Here is a 15,662-nt window from a genome sequence, read left to right on the forward strand (position 1 = left end):
GTGAGAAGAGAGTGCCTTGCAAATGCACCAGGTAAATTACACACAAATACTCAGCACAAAAAAGTACAAAAATTGATATGAAGATTTCTTTCTGTTTCACTGAAAGGGTTTGTTTGTATTCCTGTGACCTGCTCCTGTCTCACACTGAACATTTATTTTATTTCCATTAACTGGCACTCTGTGCACCCATTTAATCAAGGGAACAACTCCATAGTGTTTAACCAAATTATGATGTAGGGAAAAAAATGCAGATGTTTCTTATATACAGGCTTCACAAGTAGTTACTTGACAGGTCAGACCATTGTTATTTTCTTGCACTGTTAATAATTTTTTGTTAAATGTGTCATAATCTGCTTATTTACAGAATCTATCATTGTATTGACAGCAGGGAGTAAGCACTTTTTTTAAAGTCAGTCTGAGGATTGTTGTTTAAAGCAGAATCAAAGTCTTACGAAAAAGATTGGGCCTTAGCTCCCATGAGGTGATAAGGGAAATTGCATTGAGACAACAGAGCAGGAGGTTAGCTTCCCGTGCTCTGGAATGGAGAGATATGGAAAACAAAAGGGACCAGCAGTAAATCATGGGGTAATGGTATCACATTATTTTATGGGATGCCTGGAAAAAAAAAAAAAAAAAAGAGAGAACAGTAGCTTTACACATGGATTGTAGGCATCTATAGGGTGACTGAGTGTGTGAAGATGTGATTTAAAAAGAAAAATGGGCAGAAGAGAGGGGTGAGATGTCCTCTTATCTCTGGTAACTAACTCCACAAGAAATTCTACACTAAAATTATCTCCTGAGATCATAAAATTTAACTCCTTACTCTCCCAGCCAAAACCCGTAGAAGCTTAATAACATTCAATAAGTTGATTGTTCTGTGTACAGGAAGCCCTTGAGGAAACTCTTGCATGGAAAACCCTGAAATGGAGACATGAGCAAAATGGAAGCTTCCTTTTTCCTTACTTTTACAGCCATCAGAGCCCCATTGGCATCAGGTTTCTGCGTCAGATGGGGTAGTAGGGATCTTCTCATACAAGGTTAAGTTGCTGTTGGAGAGCAGCAGCAGGCTGAGATTGCTTGGAGCAAGTTGAGGTAGGCTGGAAATGCACTGTATGTAACACCAGAAGCTGAGCCCAGCTAACTTTGGCAACAAGCTCTCAAGGGCACTGTTTGAGAACCACCCCTTCAATCAAATTCACGAAATGCCAAGAGAAAATATTCAGGGATGGAGCAAGTTTTCCTTCACTTCAAAAGATAATGCAATAAAAGAATAACAGTGCAGTATCCTAACACTTGCTGTGCGTGTTCCCATTGCAGAGACATGGGGAAAAGTCCCCACATTTGATACCAGCAATAGATAATTACATTCTGCTGATGTCCTGACCTGTCCCAGTTCAGCAATGTTACTTCTCAAATTTTTCCCATTGTCCATAGAGTTAGCCAGCATTTCCCAGTTAGATGCTGTGCTGAATAACCCAGATGCAGTATTTGTATGCTAATTTTCTTTTTCTGACTGACAAATCATGTACTGTTTCTCTATCATGAAAACCTGACTGAGTCTGGAAACAGCATTTGTGCATGTTTATCTTCTTGATCATAATAGGGAGAAAGCCAAGAGAAGGCCTTCTCCATAGAAATAGGAAGTTACAGTGGGTACACCGAGTCTTCCCTCTGTGATAAATGGTGCTGACATTGTGACTGCTTTGCTCCATTAGTCTCTGGAGATCTCTGTGCTATAATTTTTTTTACTAACATGCCCTTTACGTTACTTTATAATCTGCTCAACATTTTGGCTGCCAGATCTTATAAAACCCAAACACATTGTATTGTTTCATCCCAAGAGTCCTTTTAATAGTATCTCCCAGCCTGAAACTTTATATTTGCATGTTAACAAGATTGTATTAAATCATTCAAAGCAACAGATACCTCTCAAGATATACCAGATCAAGATCTGTTTTCAGTTACCCCTATGAATTCAACAGTAATTTAGCTACACACCATATATATGGTTTTGCTTTTTAAAGTAATTCATAAAGGAATTTATCAGATGGAGAGCTAAGCAGGGGAGCTCATTGCTACAGGGTGCTGTTTACATGGGTTCTTAGAGGAATGAGGCAAATTCATGCACAAAAAAAATTCATCTGGGCTGTAACACCTCAAGACACTACATGTAGTCCAGCAAATCCATGACCTGCAGATTTCTGGAAGCTGACAAAGCTACCCCATGGAAGCAATGCTATGTTCCTGCTCTGCTCTTAGTCAATTCTTTGTGCATCTGCTACAAGCCATTGTGGGAAGCAGGTCTCAATGGACACGTACTCTGTCTGAGTACAGCTGCTCTTACAAATGGCTTAAGGCAAATGGAGCAGCCCACAAAGAGAACATCTAGAACTATAACTTGTGATACAAGAACACAACAAGACTCCTTCTGTTTGGCAGAAATGTTTGAGGACAGTCTCCCACCATGTTTCAGAGCCCTGAGGATACCTCCACCCTTTCAAGGGGTTTGGCTGCCTGGGCTCAGGGCCAATCTAGTGTCCTGTGGTGCAGCTGGTGGTCTTGAGGTTGAGATCTGAGAGGACTCAGTGAGACACAGGATCTGGTTTGAAGCTCAGACTCTGTTTCCTTGGGTCCCAACCAGTCTACATCGCAGCCGTACCAGAGCCAAACCTATACGTGGCTATGGACCCTGCTGATGCCTGCACTGACCCTGACCCCCAAACTAGTTTCTCAGCCTTACACCAGGCCTGTCTGATCACCCCATGGATTTGCCTGATGACCTGGGCTCCAGCCTGTGCCTGGCTTCCCTCTTCCAGCCTGTCATATTCCTTCCATGAGGCCAGTGGTATGGACTATGGCTTATGAGGCCATCAGCCACCTATCTCACTTTATCAGTAAGATAAGTATCTCACCTATCTCAGCTTTATATCTCACTCCTTTCCTGTGCCACACCGATGACAATATCCCACTCTGAGGTCTCATATCCCATGGCCAGCTCACTGACCCAGTGTGTGATCCATCCAGAGCATGGAGTAGGTGATGAAGGGCAGTGTTCTGTTCACCTGTGTCTTTTGTGCACCTTTAGTTGCAGAGCACAGGCACACAGCCCAGCTGTCTCCCCTGCCCCTCATCACATTGCCCACTGGCTTCTTTGCCATGTGAATCTAGCACCTTGGCCCACACACTGGGGGAGAAAGTGCCCCTGTACTCAGTGCTGGTGAGGCCACACCTCGAGTCCTGTGTCCAGTTCTGGGCCCCTCAGTTCAGGAAGGATATCGAGGTCCTGGAGCAGGTCCAAAGGAGGGCAACCAGGCTGGTGAAGGGACTCCAGCACAGATCCTATGAGGAGAGGCTGAGGGAGCTGGGGCTGTTCAGCCTGGAGAAGAGGAGGCTCAGGGGAGACCTCATCACTCTCTACAACTCCCTGAAAGGAGGTTGGAGCCAGGTGGGGGTTGGTCTCTTTTCCCAGGCAACTCTCAGCAAGACAAGAGGGCACGGTCTCAAGTTGTGCCGGGGGAGGTTTAGGTTGGACATTAGAAAGAATTTCTTTACTGAGAGGGTGATCAGACATTGGAATGGGCTGCCCAGGGAAGTGGTGGATTGTCCGTCCCTGGAGATATTTAAAAAGAGACTGGATGTGGCACTCAGTGCCATGGTCTGGTAACTGCAGTGGTAGTGGATCAAGGGTTGGACTTGATGATCTCTGAGGTCCCTTCCAACCCAGCCAATTCTATGATTCTATGATTCTATGATTGCTCTGACAGTAATATTATGCTTGATGATGCAGTACCACCAATCTTATTATTCAGTTACATCTTCACAGAGATTCTCTTAGAAGAATTTATAAGGTTGAAAGTTACCATGCCAAACAGAGAGGTTAGGAATGTGTATGAACATGACTGCTCAATGAGCTCTAGCAACAATGGTAAAGTGACCAAGTCATGGCTTGCCTGGGATCTGTGGAAGTTTGCCAGAAGGTTCTTTTTTACTTCAGACAGGAGGAGATAACAAAATGTCCAGGGCTGAACCATGTCTTACAGCACAGCCCTGGCCACAAATTAGGACAATGAAGATCTCTCCCGCTACCACCATATTGTCTGTCAACAGATGCAGTGTTGAGAGCTGAGAGAAGTTAATAACACAGTATACTCTGCAATTGGAATCTGTTAATCTAATTTTCCTCATGCAGAAGAAAATTGGGGGCAGATTTTCTCTTCCTGCCTTCCTTCCTTGAGAATTCAGTATAAAAAGGAGCTAGTGTCAAGCAGCCCTGATGAATGACCATTTCTGTGCACAAAACACAGAATTCAAATTTCATCACCCTTTTCTGTCAACAAGTTTCAGTCCTGCTGGGGAAGGATCGTTCCTTTGTTACCTTCCGCCTCTGCTAGAATTGAACCATGTCCAGGCTCAGGATGAGAAAGTACATTGAAAAAATAATTTAGACAAATTGCTTTCCTCCATAAAGAGTCATCATCTTACATTAACAAAACTTTTAAACAATTTCATATTGCACCAGCTCTGTAATTTGCTTCAGTGTAGTTTTTATATTAATAAAAAATCTTCACTATGCTGCAGTTCTGTTCCACTGTCTATAACCATGATACATTTTTCTCTTCCACTTCTCCTGTCTGCTGGTATTTCTACCTTACTGGGCCTAACTTCAGAACCTTGCTCTGTTTCTCTCTGGCCAATTAATTGGTGTTTCATCCCTGTCCTTTCTGTAAAGCATAAGATGGGATTTTTTTTTTTTTTTTTTGTAAGTCATCATGTTTATTCATTTGTACTTTTAATAATTCTATTTGTATTTCCTTTTCAATTTGTATTTCCCTCTTTGTGTTTGAGTCTTTTCCTGGCTGCCTGAATAACTGCTTATAAAAGTCTGGTTTCTAATTCCTAAGAGCTGATGAGGGACTCACGCCTTGAAGCATACAGTTTGATACCCCAGCCAGTGCCCTTTCTAATGAATGTTCCTATTATACCCTTACTTGTCCAATCTTCTTTTGAATCTGAGTAATATTTGACCTCTGAGATGACCTGCAGCAAAATAAAAAAATCTCAATTTTAATCACTTCCTATTTTATTCAAAAGAAAATCTAAAAAAAAAAAAAAAAAAAAAAAAAAAAAAAAAAAAAAAAAAAAAAGTTCTTTCCTGCATTTCAGATGTGCTGTGATTTGGTTCTTCCCCTGTACAGGGCAAAGGCAAGTAAGAGCTCAGCTCTTCTTTACTGTACCTTATTCTTCTGAATTGTAATTTAGTTATCTCTCTGTCTGTCCCCTGCCTGCTCTAAACATTTTGCATCTTTTCAATCCTTCATTTTATAAAAGCTTTTGTATGACTATTCATGACTGTCATCTATCTTGTGTCTTTTCATTCTGCAGCTGGTTTTTGTGAGGTGATGGTACATCTGGCTATGGGTGCTCCCACACAGACACATCCTTAGTTTCTAAAATAGAAAATAATAGTGCCTCATCTCATTCTCTAGCCATAGTTTTTTGATCATCTCTTCATACTGTGAACAATACCTTCAGCTTGATGTCTTTAAAGTGGCTGTATATCTGCTCTAGCAATCCAGGCTGTCCAAAACTGACAGCTAAATCAATCCTAAAATAAATTTTAGAGTGTGTACAAAGTAGAAACAATAGATTGACATGCAGCTACTAGGAAGCATGTCCTTTGATATAGAAACAGGTAAAGTCTAAACCAGACATAATTTTCTATTTTCTGAGTGGGTTTTTACTTTCAAATGTGGTTCTTCAAGTCAGGTATTTGCCAATTTACTGCATGAAATTCATAACCTGTTGGCCAAGTCTTTATTGTAAATTGTCATGCTGATTCTTCCTTTTAGTTGTATGTGGGTTTCCAAGACATTCTTCTTTTTATCTCATCAATAGAAAAAAATGAACTGGCCTGGGAGGCAGAATTTTAAAAAATGGAGTCTCTTATGAAGGAGGGTATGCTTTTTTGCAGTAGATGCTAAGCAGTTGAGCTATCAATTGCACCTGGAGTTTCAGGTGCTCAGCACTTGGTCTTTAGTCTCCACCAGCTTGCAAATGACATAGATGCTTTCATTTAGGTGCTTTATACTCTGTTACTATCAATATTCACATTCTCTGCTCTAGGGTAAATCACATTTCATATGTTCACATCTCCTTTCTTTGCTTGCTCACTTCACCAGCCTCAAAATCTGAGATCTTCACAAAGGCAAGAGGAAAAAAATCTAGAACTGCCCAGCAGTATGCTCCTTAAATAACAGGCTAGGCTAGATCTCTTTAAGTGAGAGGAAGGGGCCCCCAGGTGAGCCCCTGTAAAGCCAGTGTTGCAATCCTCTTCTTTTCCTCTGTGGTGTGTAGCAGTCTCATCAAGGGACATGTTCCTAGAGGAACCTTTGGAAGAGCTTTGGAAAAGAATACAGAGCAAGAGGAGATGGGCAAAAAAAGGTAAGTTAATTTTAGTTCTTATCTGTTGAATTTTCTTGAGAATGGTAGCTAGAGTTAGAAGAAAGTTCAACCTAGGTATAAAGCCGTAAGGAAATATAAGAGTCTATCACACAACATGTTTAAGAAGCAAAACTGAATTGCTAGAAGATCCTGCTTCCATTTTTCTGAAGTGTCTGCTTAGTCTCAAGGAGAAAGTTGTATATCAAGTCTGGCAGAATGCATGTTGAATTTCCCTATTACCTTTCCATAATGTTAGATGAGAAATATTTTGAAAAGCTAGTGTCAGGTGTTTAAGAGTGAACTGGTGGAACTGGACTCGTTTTGAAAAACACCTTCCTATTTTTTATATGTGAAGAAGAGCAAGGTATCTCAAAAGCAAGCAGTACTTCTGCCTCTTATTATAACTCTCTGATAAAATTTGAAAAATAGAATCAGATTTCTAAAACCTCTTGTGGGTCCTAGCAAGAATGTCTCTTACCCCTATGCAAAGAGAGTCCTTGATGTCCAGTATCCAACTTCTGTAAAGTTTGTACTTAAAAAAAGAGAAGGTTTTCTCAATAATCTGACCTTTCATATCTCTAATTATGTCTTAAATGAGTGAACCTATTAAAGACCAAGACTGTACTTTAAGTGTTCTCCACCTGAGGCAAGCCTTCTACATAAGTGCCTTTGCATAGGAACTCTTCTGACTAAAAGATGGAAAACATTCAGATGAGTCTTCTTCAGAACTATAAGATTTGTGTGTCTGAGAAAAGGAAAGCTAGGGAGAAAAGGTCCCTTTCATTGCAATACTGCTACTGCCCCTCTTCTGCTGGCAAAGATCTTGGTGGGTTTTTGGCTATGCAGACTGATTTCACAGATTCATAGCATGGTAAAGGTTGGAAAAGACCTCTAAGATCATCAAGTACTTCCTTTGTTTGAAGGAAAAATCTGAGGACAGTTACAATGCAACAAGCCTAAAGGAAGATTAATTGTATTAGGCAGAAAAGATTATGGGGATCTAATGTGATAGACCTTGGATGAAGGAGATTTAGAGGTGAGAAGAAGCTCAGTTGATTGCTAGGTTAACAAGCAGCAGACTTCAGCCTGGCCTTTCTGGCCCTACTGCTCTGCACCCTAAAACTAACCCAAAGTCCATCAACACAGTGAGGAGGAGGATGATGTTTCCATGCTTCTTTGATACATATGTGAATAGTTAGTTGATCTTTTCCATTCAGACAAACTTAATAGTCCACCCTATACTATGTATTTAGCAAACAAAACACAGCAGATTTCTGTTATCTAACTCTACCATGGCTTCTTGTTGCTATGTATAGGAAGCTCACTCAGGAAGAATTTAGTAGGAAAAAGCCTTTCTCTCCTTCGTAATTCTGCAAACTGAATGCAGACTTGCCTGGGCTACTATGTCAGAATAATTAACAATGAAACACCAGTGGTGAGGGAGCTATTAAATAGGAGGGATATCTCTGGATCAGTAGCGAGTCTGATATTAATTAATGAAAGCACTAATTAAGGTTTCTATTAAACTATCTGGAAGATAAAATGAAGCACACATTGATCAAATATGGGGCCAGGCTGTGGTTACGGAATGATTGATCAAGAGATTTTAGACTAAGAGGCAAATTTTAAATAGGGTGAGATTTTAATTTAGATAAATGTTAAACAATGCACTAGAGGGTAACACTTTCCAAAATGGAAGGCTGCTGATTGGAGAGTGGTAATGCAGAGAGGAACTTAGGAGAGTGGGTAACAAACAGCACACAAATCCCAATACCATGGAGCTTTAAAAACACAAATAGCTCTCTTGGCTGTGCAGAGAGTAAAAGGGAGGTTATTTGTAGGACAGTGGCCATAAGGATATCTATTCTGTGTTTCTAAAGTGGCAATGTAAGTTTAAAGCTTCAGCCTGTTACCCGTATGAAATAAACTCTTTAATTGTGACCACAGGGTTGGGTGGTAAAGGAATCAAGATTCTGAAAGCCATGCAGGGCTGATGGATGGATGCACACAGCCTCAGAAGCCTGTGAGCACTGTGTGTCCCACAGCTCTCTGCAATGGGACACCTGATCAGGCACCCTGCATGTGACCCTTTGATGCTGATTCAAATGCAGCCCTGTACTTAGCAGAATGTAATGGGAGGGAGCTGCTTTCATCATGGAAAATGTAGGAGGACAGAAGTATACAAGTCTCAGCCTCTGTCCCCCAGCTCCTCAGCCTCTACCATTGCAGGCAGTTGCTTCTCATGTATTCTTGGGAAATGAGATTCCTCCAGGAAAAAGAGAGAATCAAACTGCTTCATGCATGCGTGGAAGAGGTAGAAAAAAGAAGCTTAAAGTACTCTGGTGTCTAGGAAGCTTTAAAGAACAGTTATCTGGTCAAACATTTCCAAGTAAGCTATTTGTAACAAAACTCATAATATATATGGTAATCTGTGTGTCTGTGTGAATGCCTCTACACAAGAGTACTTTGTTATGCCTGAGAAATATTATGAGAAGTCAGGTAAATTCTTTCTTGTAGTAAAATTAAATTTTATATTTTGGCACTGCACCGACAATGAATCTCTAGGTTTGGGAATTGGTTTACTGATACATTTTTTTTAATAATAAATTCTTTCTTTAAAAAGCAAATATTTATGCAGAATCAATGATGCCATTGCAAATGCTTAGGACTTCTAATAGTAATAGCTGGTAATATCACAGAATTGTAGAATAGCTGAGTTTGGAAGGGACTCCTGGAAATCATCTAGTACAATACCCTTGCTCAAAGTAGAGTCAGAAAGAGCAGACTGCTCAGGAAAGATTGTAAAATTTTTAATATGTCCAAGGCTGAAGACTCCACAACCTTTCTTAGCAGCAGGTTCAGTGCTTCATCACTATTACAGTGGTTTAATAAATAAAAAATATTTAGATGGAACTTCCTGTATTTCAGTTTGTGCCTATTACCTCCTGTCCTTTCACAGGGCACTGCTAAAAAGTTTGACTCCTTATTCCCCCCCCCTTCTCATCAGATATTTATGAACATTAGGATCCCCCTGAGCCTTCTTTTCTCCAGGCTGAAGAGTCCTAGCTCACTCAGTCTCTCCTCCCATAACAGATGCTCCACTCCCTTCCTTATCTTTGTGGCTCTTTGCTGGACTTGCTCCAGTATACCCAAATATATTTGTAGATATTTCATTATTTTCCTTTTCATCAATACTGTTTCATTAAAGTTGTGTAGTTCAGTTTTGAACCTACAAGTCTCTCTCCCTTATTCTCTCTCCTTTCTCTACAGGGGGAGAGATGTTAATGGAGAGCATCTGTCGTGCGTTTAATTGCAGGCCCAGTGGGTAAACTGTCACAGCATGTCTTCCTTGGGCTGGGGAGCCCATAACTGGATGCTGAACTGAAAATACATGGTTTCATTAAAATCTTGGAAGTTTGAAATCAGTGATGCATATTGAAGATAAGCATTTGTATCCCTCAAAATAAAAAATGGAACTGGACCAAGTTTTAACTGGAACTGAACTAGTATGTCCTGCTTAGAAGAACAGGAAATTAAATTAGTTGAAAATATTAATAGCTGTGCTGGAATTGTTATTTATCAAAGCAATGTGGTGGGAGGAGATGGGAGGGAAGAAGCAAATTCTTATTGTGATTGTACACAAACCCAAAATGCAATTCTTGCTTTATGCATACAGGATACACTTAAAGGGTCCAAAAATCAAAGCTTCACTGGGACACACATGTCTTGGACTGAGGAACTTTGAAAAGTTTTGGAAGATGAAGGTCTCTGGCTGATACACCAGGATCACAGGACAAGAGGACAGAATAGCTCATGGTGAGCAAATATGCGTATTGCTTCCTGTCCAGCTACTAGCAGCTTGTAGGAAGTAGTAGGACAAAGTCTGTATTTGTTGATCATCTCCTTATTATATGTGTTTTCAAGGTGGGGTGGTGTGAATATATGTTTATATGCACCTAAATAGCTATACACTTATACCTTTATAGATGCATATGTCTTTTTCTTTTCTTTTCTTTTCTTTTTTTCATTCAATGAAAGGAGAATTACTTACCTCTTTTGCAACAGGATCATGATGCTGTTTATGGATTTTGGCTTCTAGTGATATAACTTATCACTGTCACTATAGATTTTATAATATGGGACAGGTGTTGTCTAAGTGCTGTGTGGGAGCAGCTAAATTCACCTTGGTTGATACCACACCCATTAGTTGAACAAAAAGGTAAATGCTGTTCTTGTTAATACTGGATAGTTGCCATGCCAGAGCTGAGGAGTTTAGCCTGTTGTTTGCTGAACACATAGTGGATTAATATTTTAGTATAAAATGTGATAATTCCTAGGTAAAGCTAAAGTTGTTAAATTTCTTTATTTGCCTTTTAAAAATATCATGATACAAGAAGCTAGGAGATACCTTTAATAATAACCCAGGGTACAACACAAAGAAACTGTTCTTTCAGGTGTCAGAATGACTGTTTGGAATTTTTCATCACATTATGTTAAACTAGAGAAAAGATTTTTTACTAAAACTCTTAAACTAAAACATTCTGATAGCTGATATGGTATGTTGAAATCCTGAATCTGCTTTATTTGGCTTGTTACTGCCTTTTGTAAAGGGAGGCAAAAGAGAACATCAGTGATCTGTACCACTGACTTATTCTTGTTAGGGCTGGGTTTTGTAGTTAAGAAAGCTAGTTTAATAACCAGTATTTTAACTCTGTTTCAGTAGTGAATTTAAGGAGCTATTAAAATGTAGAATTTTTGTATTGGGCAAGTTGTGTAGCAACCAGATGATGTCCTCCTACACTCTCGAGGCTGCAGATACTTATCTGTGTGACTGCAGATGTCTCCTTTGTGCTCAGTAAGAACCCACATGCAGCATGTTAGAGGTGGGTGTATATGTGGCTGCTGAAGCACTGATGTTGGGCCAGCCTAAAACAAGCCCCATTGACAAGTGGTCCATTTCTCTGGAAGACCTTGGTCATGCATTTCAGAACCTTGCAAAGAAGCATTTTCAGCCTGGTATGATTATTCAGTGAATGGCATAAACCATAGCATTGTGATCTTAGATAAAATTTAGAGAATATAAAATAACAAGTATGTCTTAAGTATTTATCCATTTCAAAAGAACCATTAGAGCAAAGTGGAGCTTTGAATCTTCTATGAAGTTGAATTGTCTGTGGCTGTGTCGTTTGTTTTACTGTCCTTGACCTTCTGCTTACAGTGATCTTGGCTTTGCAGTGTTTGCAATTAAGATTCTCATGGTGGGGGTTAACTGATCTTCATAACATTCCCCTGGCTTCACAGCAACAAGTGTACCTGGGATTTTCCAGTGCTGACAGCTCCAGCTTTCTTCCTCCACAGTTCAGGTGGTCAGAGCCACAGAGGTGCCAATAAATTTGATAGAGCACATAAGCAGTGTTTCTGACTCAGCAGAGCTTTGTACCAAAGCGAGGGCAGGAGAGGTACTGTGCCAAGGGCCCAAAATTGGCTGGCATCTCTGGATGGGAAGTGAAACTGGTAGATCACCTTGTAAGCAGGCCTGATGCCATCCAAACAGATGGGCAGAAGTATAAGCAGCCAAACAGTCATTTAGGAACACAAAATGGATTTGTTGAAGGCAGGTTTCCAAGCATGAAATGTCAGAATGGTTGCCTGTGTCAAGTCTCCAAACCTGAAGGGAAGGATATGTGCAAGTAGTGTGGGATGAGTTAACACTGAAAACAAACATAAAAATCTGTCTTGGATCCTTTCCTGGATCCTGTTGAAAAATTTTTTTCATAGCTGTGAGAGCTAGAAGGGATGCGTAAAAGAAGAGTCCTACAAAGCACTATTGTTTCCCTACCACATGGATCAGTATCCACAAACTGTGCTGACAAGGTTAATAAATTTATTTTTTCGCCTTCCACAGATGTTGATGTCCAGGAGGTCCATAATATATTGCTCTGTCTGGTTTGTCTTTGGCAGCTGTATTTAATAGCTGCAGGACAAATTCTGTAGTATTAGCTGAGCTCTAAATAATTTATTAAAGGCAGAAATATACCTTAGTAAAAATTTAAAGACTTTGAGTTCATCTACATTGGCTGTGGAGTTGTAGAGAGGACTGAATTCCCTCACTCTCTGTAATAAGAACTGAGCTCTTATCTGGGACTTTTCTTGAAAGGTCAACAAAAAAAGGCTGGGTGGGGAACAAACCCAAACTTCTCTTAAAGTCCAGAATTAAGGATAATAATTGATGGAAATGTGCTTTGCTGCTTTTCCATCCACTTAAAAAGCCAGATAAACATTTATCACTTTTCTGCTGATCAAAGGTGCAAAATAGGGCTCGAAGAAGGAGAAATGTAACGACTAGAAAGGAAATGAGTTTGCAGGTAAGATTTGAGGCAAAGGCTCAGATTGCAAGCCAAGCTTTATCTGAGCTTACATTGTTATGCCCTGCAACTGGTGCCTTGCAGTTCCAGTTTAGAAAGTGGGGAATAAAAGAAAGCATTAGTCTGGCTGAAATCCACATAACAGGATTGTGTGCGAAACAAAAGTGAAATCAGACATTACGGTTGGTGAATTTCAGCTTGAGAAGGAGGAAATGTGCTAGAAACAGCAGTTTTCTAACCTCTTTACTGCAGCTGAACGAGCTTTAAAAAGGCATTAGGATTTACTCTTTGTAGTGAGGGAGGTAAGGAAAATCAGGACCTAGTTATTTGAATTTCGCAGCAGAGTATTCTTACCAGAAGTAAGGCTGTTAGAGCATGCTGACAGGGAAATGATTTGCATTTGGTAGAACTGCCCCTCAGTTCTTCAGCTCACACTGCCCTTGTGGCACTTAAACACTGGTCATTTGTTGTAGGCTCTGCATTTGATGTTTTGGTTTTCAGCAGTCGTTCTGCAGAAAAGGATTGTGCAACAGTCGAGGATTACCGATCTTTCAGAAGAGGCAGAAAACAGGAATTCAGGTCTCAAACTCCAGATGGGAAAAACTCTTTAACTGTGCAGTATCAAAAACTGCTTAAATTATGGGTAACCTGCTGCATAAGTCTGTATTCTCCTATTTCATAAAGCTTCCTATCCACGCAGTTTGGAAACTTGTATCGACAGTGAAAGACAAGAGGATTCAAGATAAGGTAAAAAGAAAAATATATTCTCCTTCAGTTGTAACCCTGTGGGTGACCTAACTATACGTTAAAGGGAGAGAACCAGAAGTTTATCTGCACTGTTTTCTAGATGTCAGTATCTGGGAGTAATGGCTATGTTTAAGTTTTTATAAGAGTTTTGTAGCTTTGAGAAAACTGGCCCTGAGAAAAAATAATTTCTGGCTCTGAGGAAATTACTGGACACTTAAAGCAATTAGGGTCTGAGACCATGAAGCTTTAAGTAACCATTACCTGTCTGCTGAGGATCATGAAAATCCATATTTCACTGCTGTCATGAGCTGTTTTCAGTGTAACTCCAGTACGTCTTGAATCACTCATCTCCAGCCTAGCTACTGAAGAAATTGTTAAATTTCCTTTCACTTTTGATAGTCTCGAATCTCCTGCTTACTCTAAGGGGGAGGGAGGAGGCAGGAGGCAGGCAGGCAAGCATGTATTTGAGAAAATTAGTTCCTTAAAAATACATATAGAATAAATCAGACTTCCTCTTAACTCTTCTGTTAGTCGTAAGCATTCTGCTCTGCTGTTCTCTGTGCTGTAAGGGCTTTGTCTGTGCTAAGAGATGTTAATTAGTCTGAGATCAGGTGTAGGGAATAGTCGGTAATCGGGCTCTTTGTCATGGAAAGCTCTGCTAAAGAAAAGGTTGAATTCTTGGCCGTTGAGCTTGAAACTTGGTTTCTTACATTTTTTGGTAGCTCAAGCTTTCTTGACTTAAACGCAACATGAATATCCTGAGGAGAGCTGAATTGTTGCTATTTCACAAGGAAATCTACCAGGGCTGGGGGAGAAGGAGTGAGCCTGGAAGGGGGCCACCTCTGATGAGTTACTCTTGTTTTTCATCCAATATGTGCTCAATATTAATCTATGTGATGAGAATTCAGAAGCAGCCTATGACAAGGGCTGAGATTCTGCATTTCTTTGGAACAGTTAAACTTCATTGCTCTGTGTGCACTAAACGCTGTTGAACAGCATACTGCTCCAAATGGGAGGTCAGCGGGCAAAGAAAAGGACATTCCGATGAGATGATATCTTTTGGGGGGGAAAAAAAAAGTACGAGGGCTGTAACTGATGGGGGTGGGGAAAAAATCTGCTTTTCCTGTTTTGGTACAGTCATGTTAATTATTTTCTTTTTTACTCCTAATGTTTTTACAATGGCTAACGGCTGAAACACTGTAGGCTTAAAGAGGCATGTATTCCTTCTCCTTGGGCTTGACCGATTTTGGCAGGGCTGATACTCAGCAAAAAACCCAACATTTGCTTCTTTGACTCTACAAACACTTAACAGGGGTGGGAAGAACAGTTGAGCTCAGCAGGTTGCCTGCATGGTGTTGAGAATAATCTTTTTATTTCTGAGAAGCATTCTTTTATCTAGCAGGGTAAGTCCTTGGGATTGTTTACTTAATACTCGTACCTTTTAATAAATATTATCAGGAGATGACTAACTGATTTTTCTTTGAGGATTTTTTTGTTGTTGTTTTCTCAATATTCACCCATTCCTGACCTAGACAGGTATAAAATTAAAGTTCAGGAGGGCTGATAGATCCATGCTAACAGTGCTATTGTCATGCTCCAGTCAAACATATTTTGCTAATAGTATTGCTTGTAGTCAAAGTAAGCAAAAATCCCAAGCAGAGGATGTGTGCAAGTGTAATTGGCTAATACCTTTGAGTTCTTTAAGGGCTGCCCTGACAGCTGAACTTCAGGGGATGCATAGATCAGTCGTAACTTGAACATTTATTGGTGAGATTTAATGGTTTAGCAACCTGTACCTTCATGCTAAATTAAATCATTCTGTATGTGTAATATTGTGAATATTTTCAGTGCAATATACTTCTAGCACTGCTGCTCCATGCTTCTGGAAGAAATCCATTTAATCAAAACAAGCATTGATGCGGTTATTAGCATTTTAGTCCCAAGACACAAAGCTTTATCAATATAAAATGAACTGAATGTGATGCTACTATTCATTCTCTGTACATTGTCTGATATTAAGCAGTGAATGTAATGAGGCTTTTTGAAGAACTGCTGTTCTCTGTGATGTTCCAGAAAAGATATGCATCCTAGGAGACTTGTTCACTGATC

General features: G+C 40.0%; 1 protein-coding gene across 1 annotated transcript in view; it reads left to right on the forward strand.

Annotated features, from left to right (window-relative positions):
* Window positions 1–13,284: 13,284 nt before the first annotated feature.
* The window catches only part of ATP2C1 (ATPase secretory pathway Ca2+ transporting 1), a 62,590-nt gene continuing 60,212 nt past the window's right edge, over window positions 13,285–15,662 (forward strand). Inside the window, exon 1 of the mRNA XM_071735803.1 lies at window positions 13,285–13,553. Coding sequence (XP_071591904.1) covers window positions 13,446–13,553 — 108 coding nt within the window. The 5' untranslated portion in view covers window positions 13,285–13,445. The remainder of the gene's footprint in view (window positions 13,554–15,662) is intronic.

This window comes from Heliangelus exortis, chromosome 2 (assembly GCF_036169615.1).
Source record: "Heliangelus exortis chromosome 2, bHelExo1.hap1, whole genome shotgun sequence".
Taxonomy (NCBI): Eukaryota; Metazoa; Chordata; class Aves; order Apodiformes; family Trochilidae; genus Heliangelus; species Heliangelus exortis.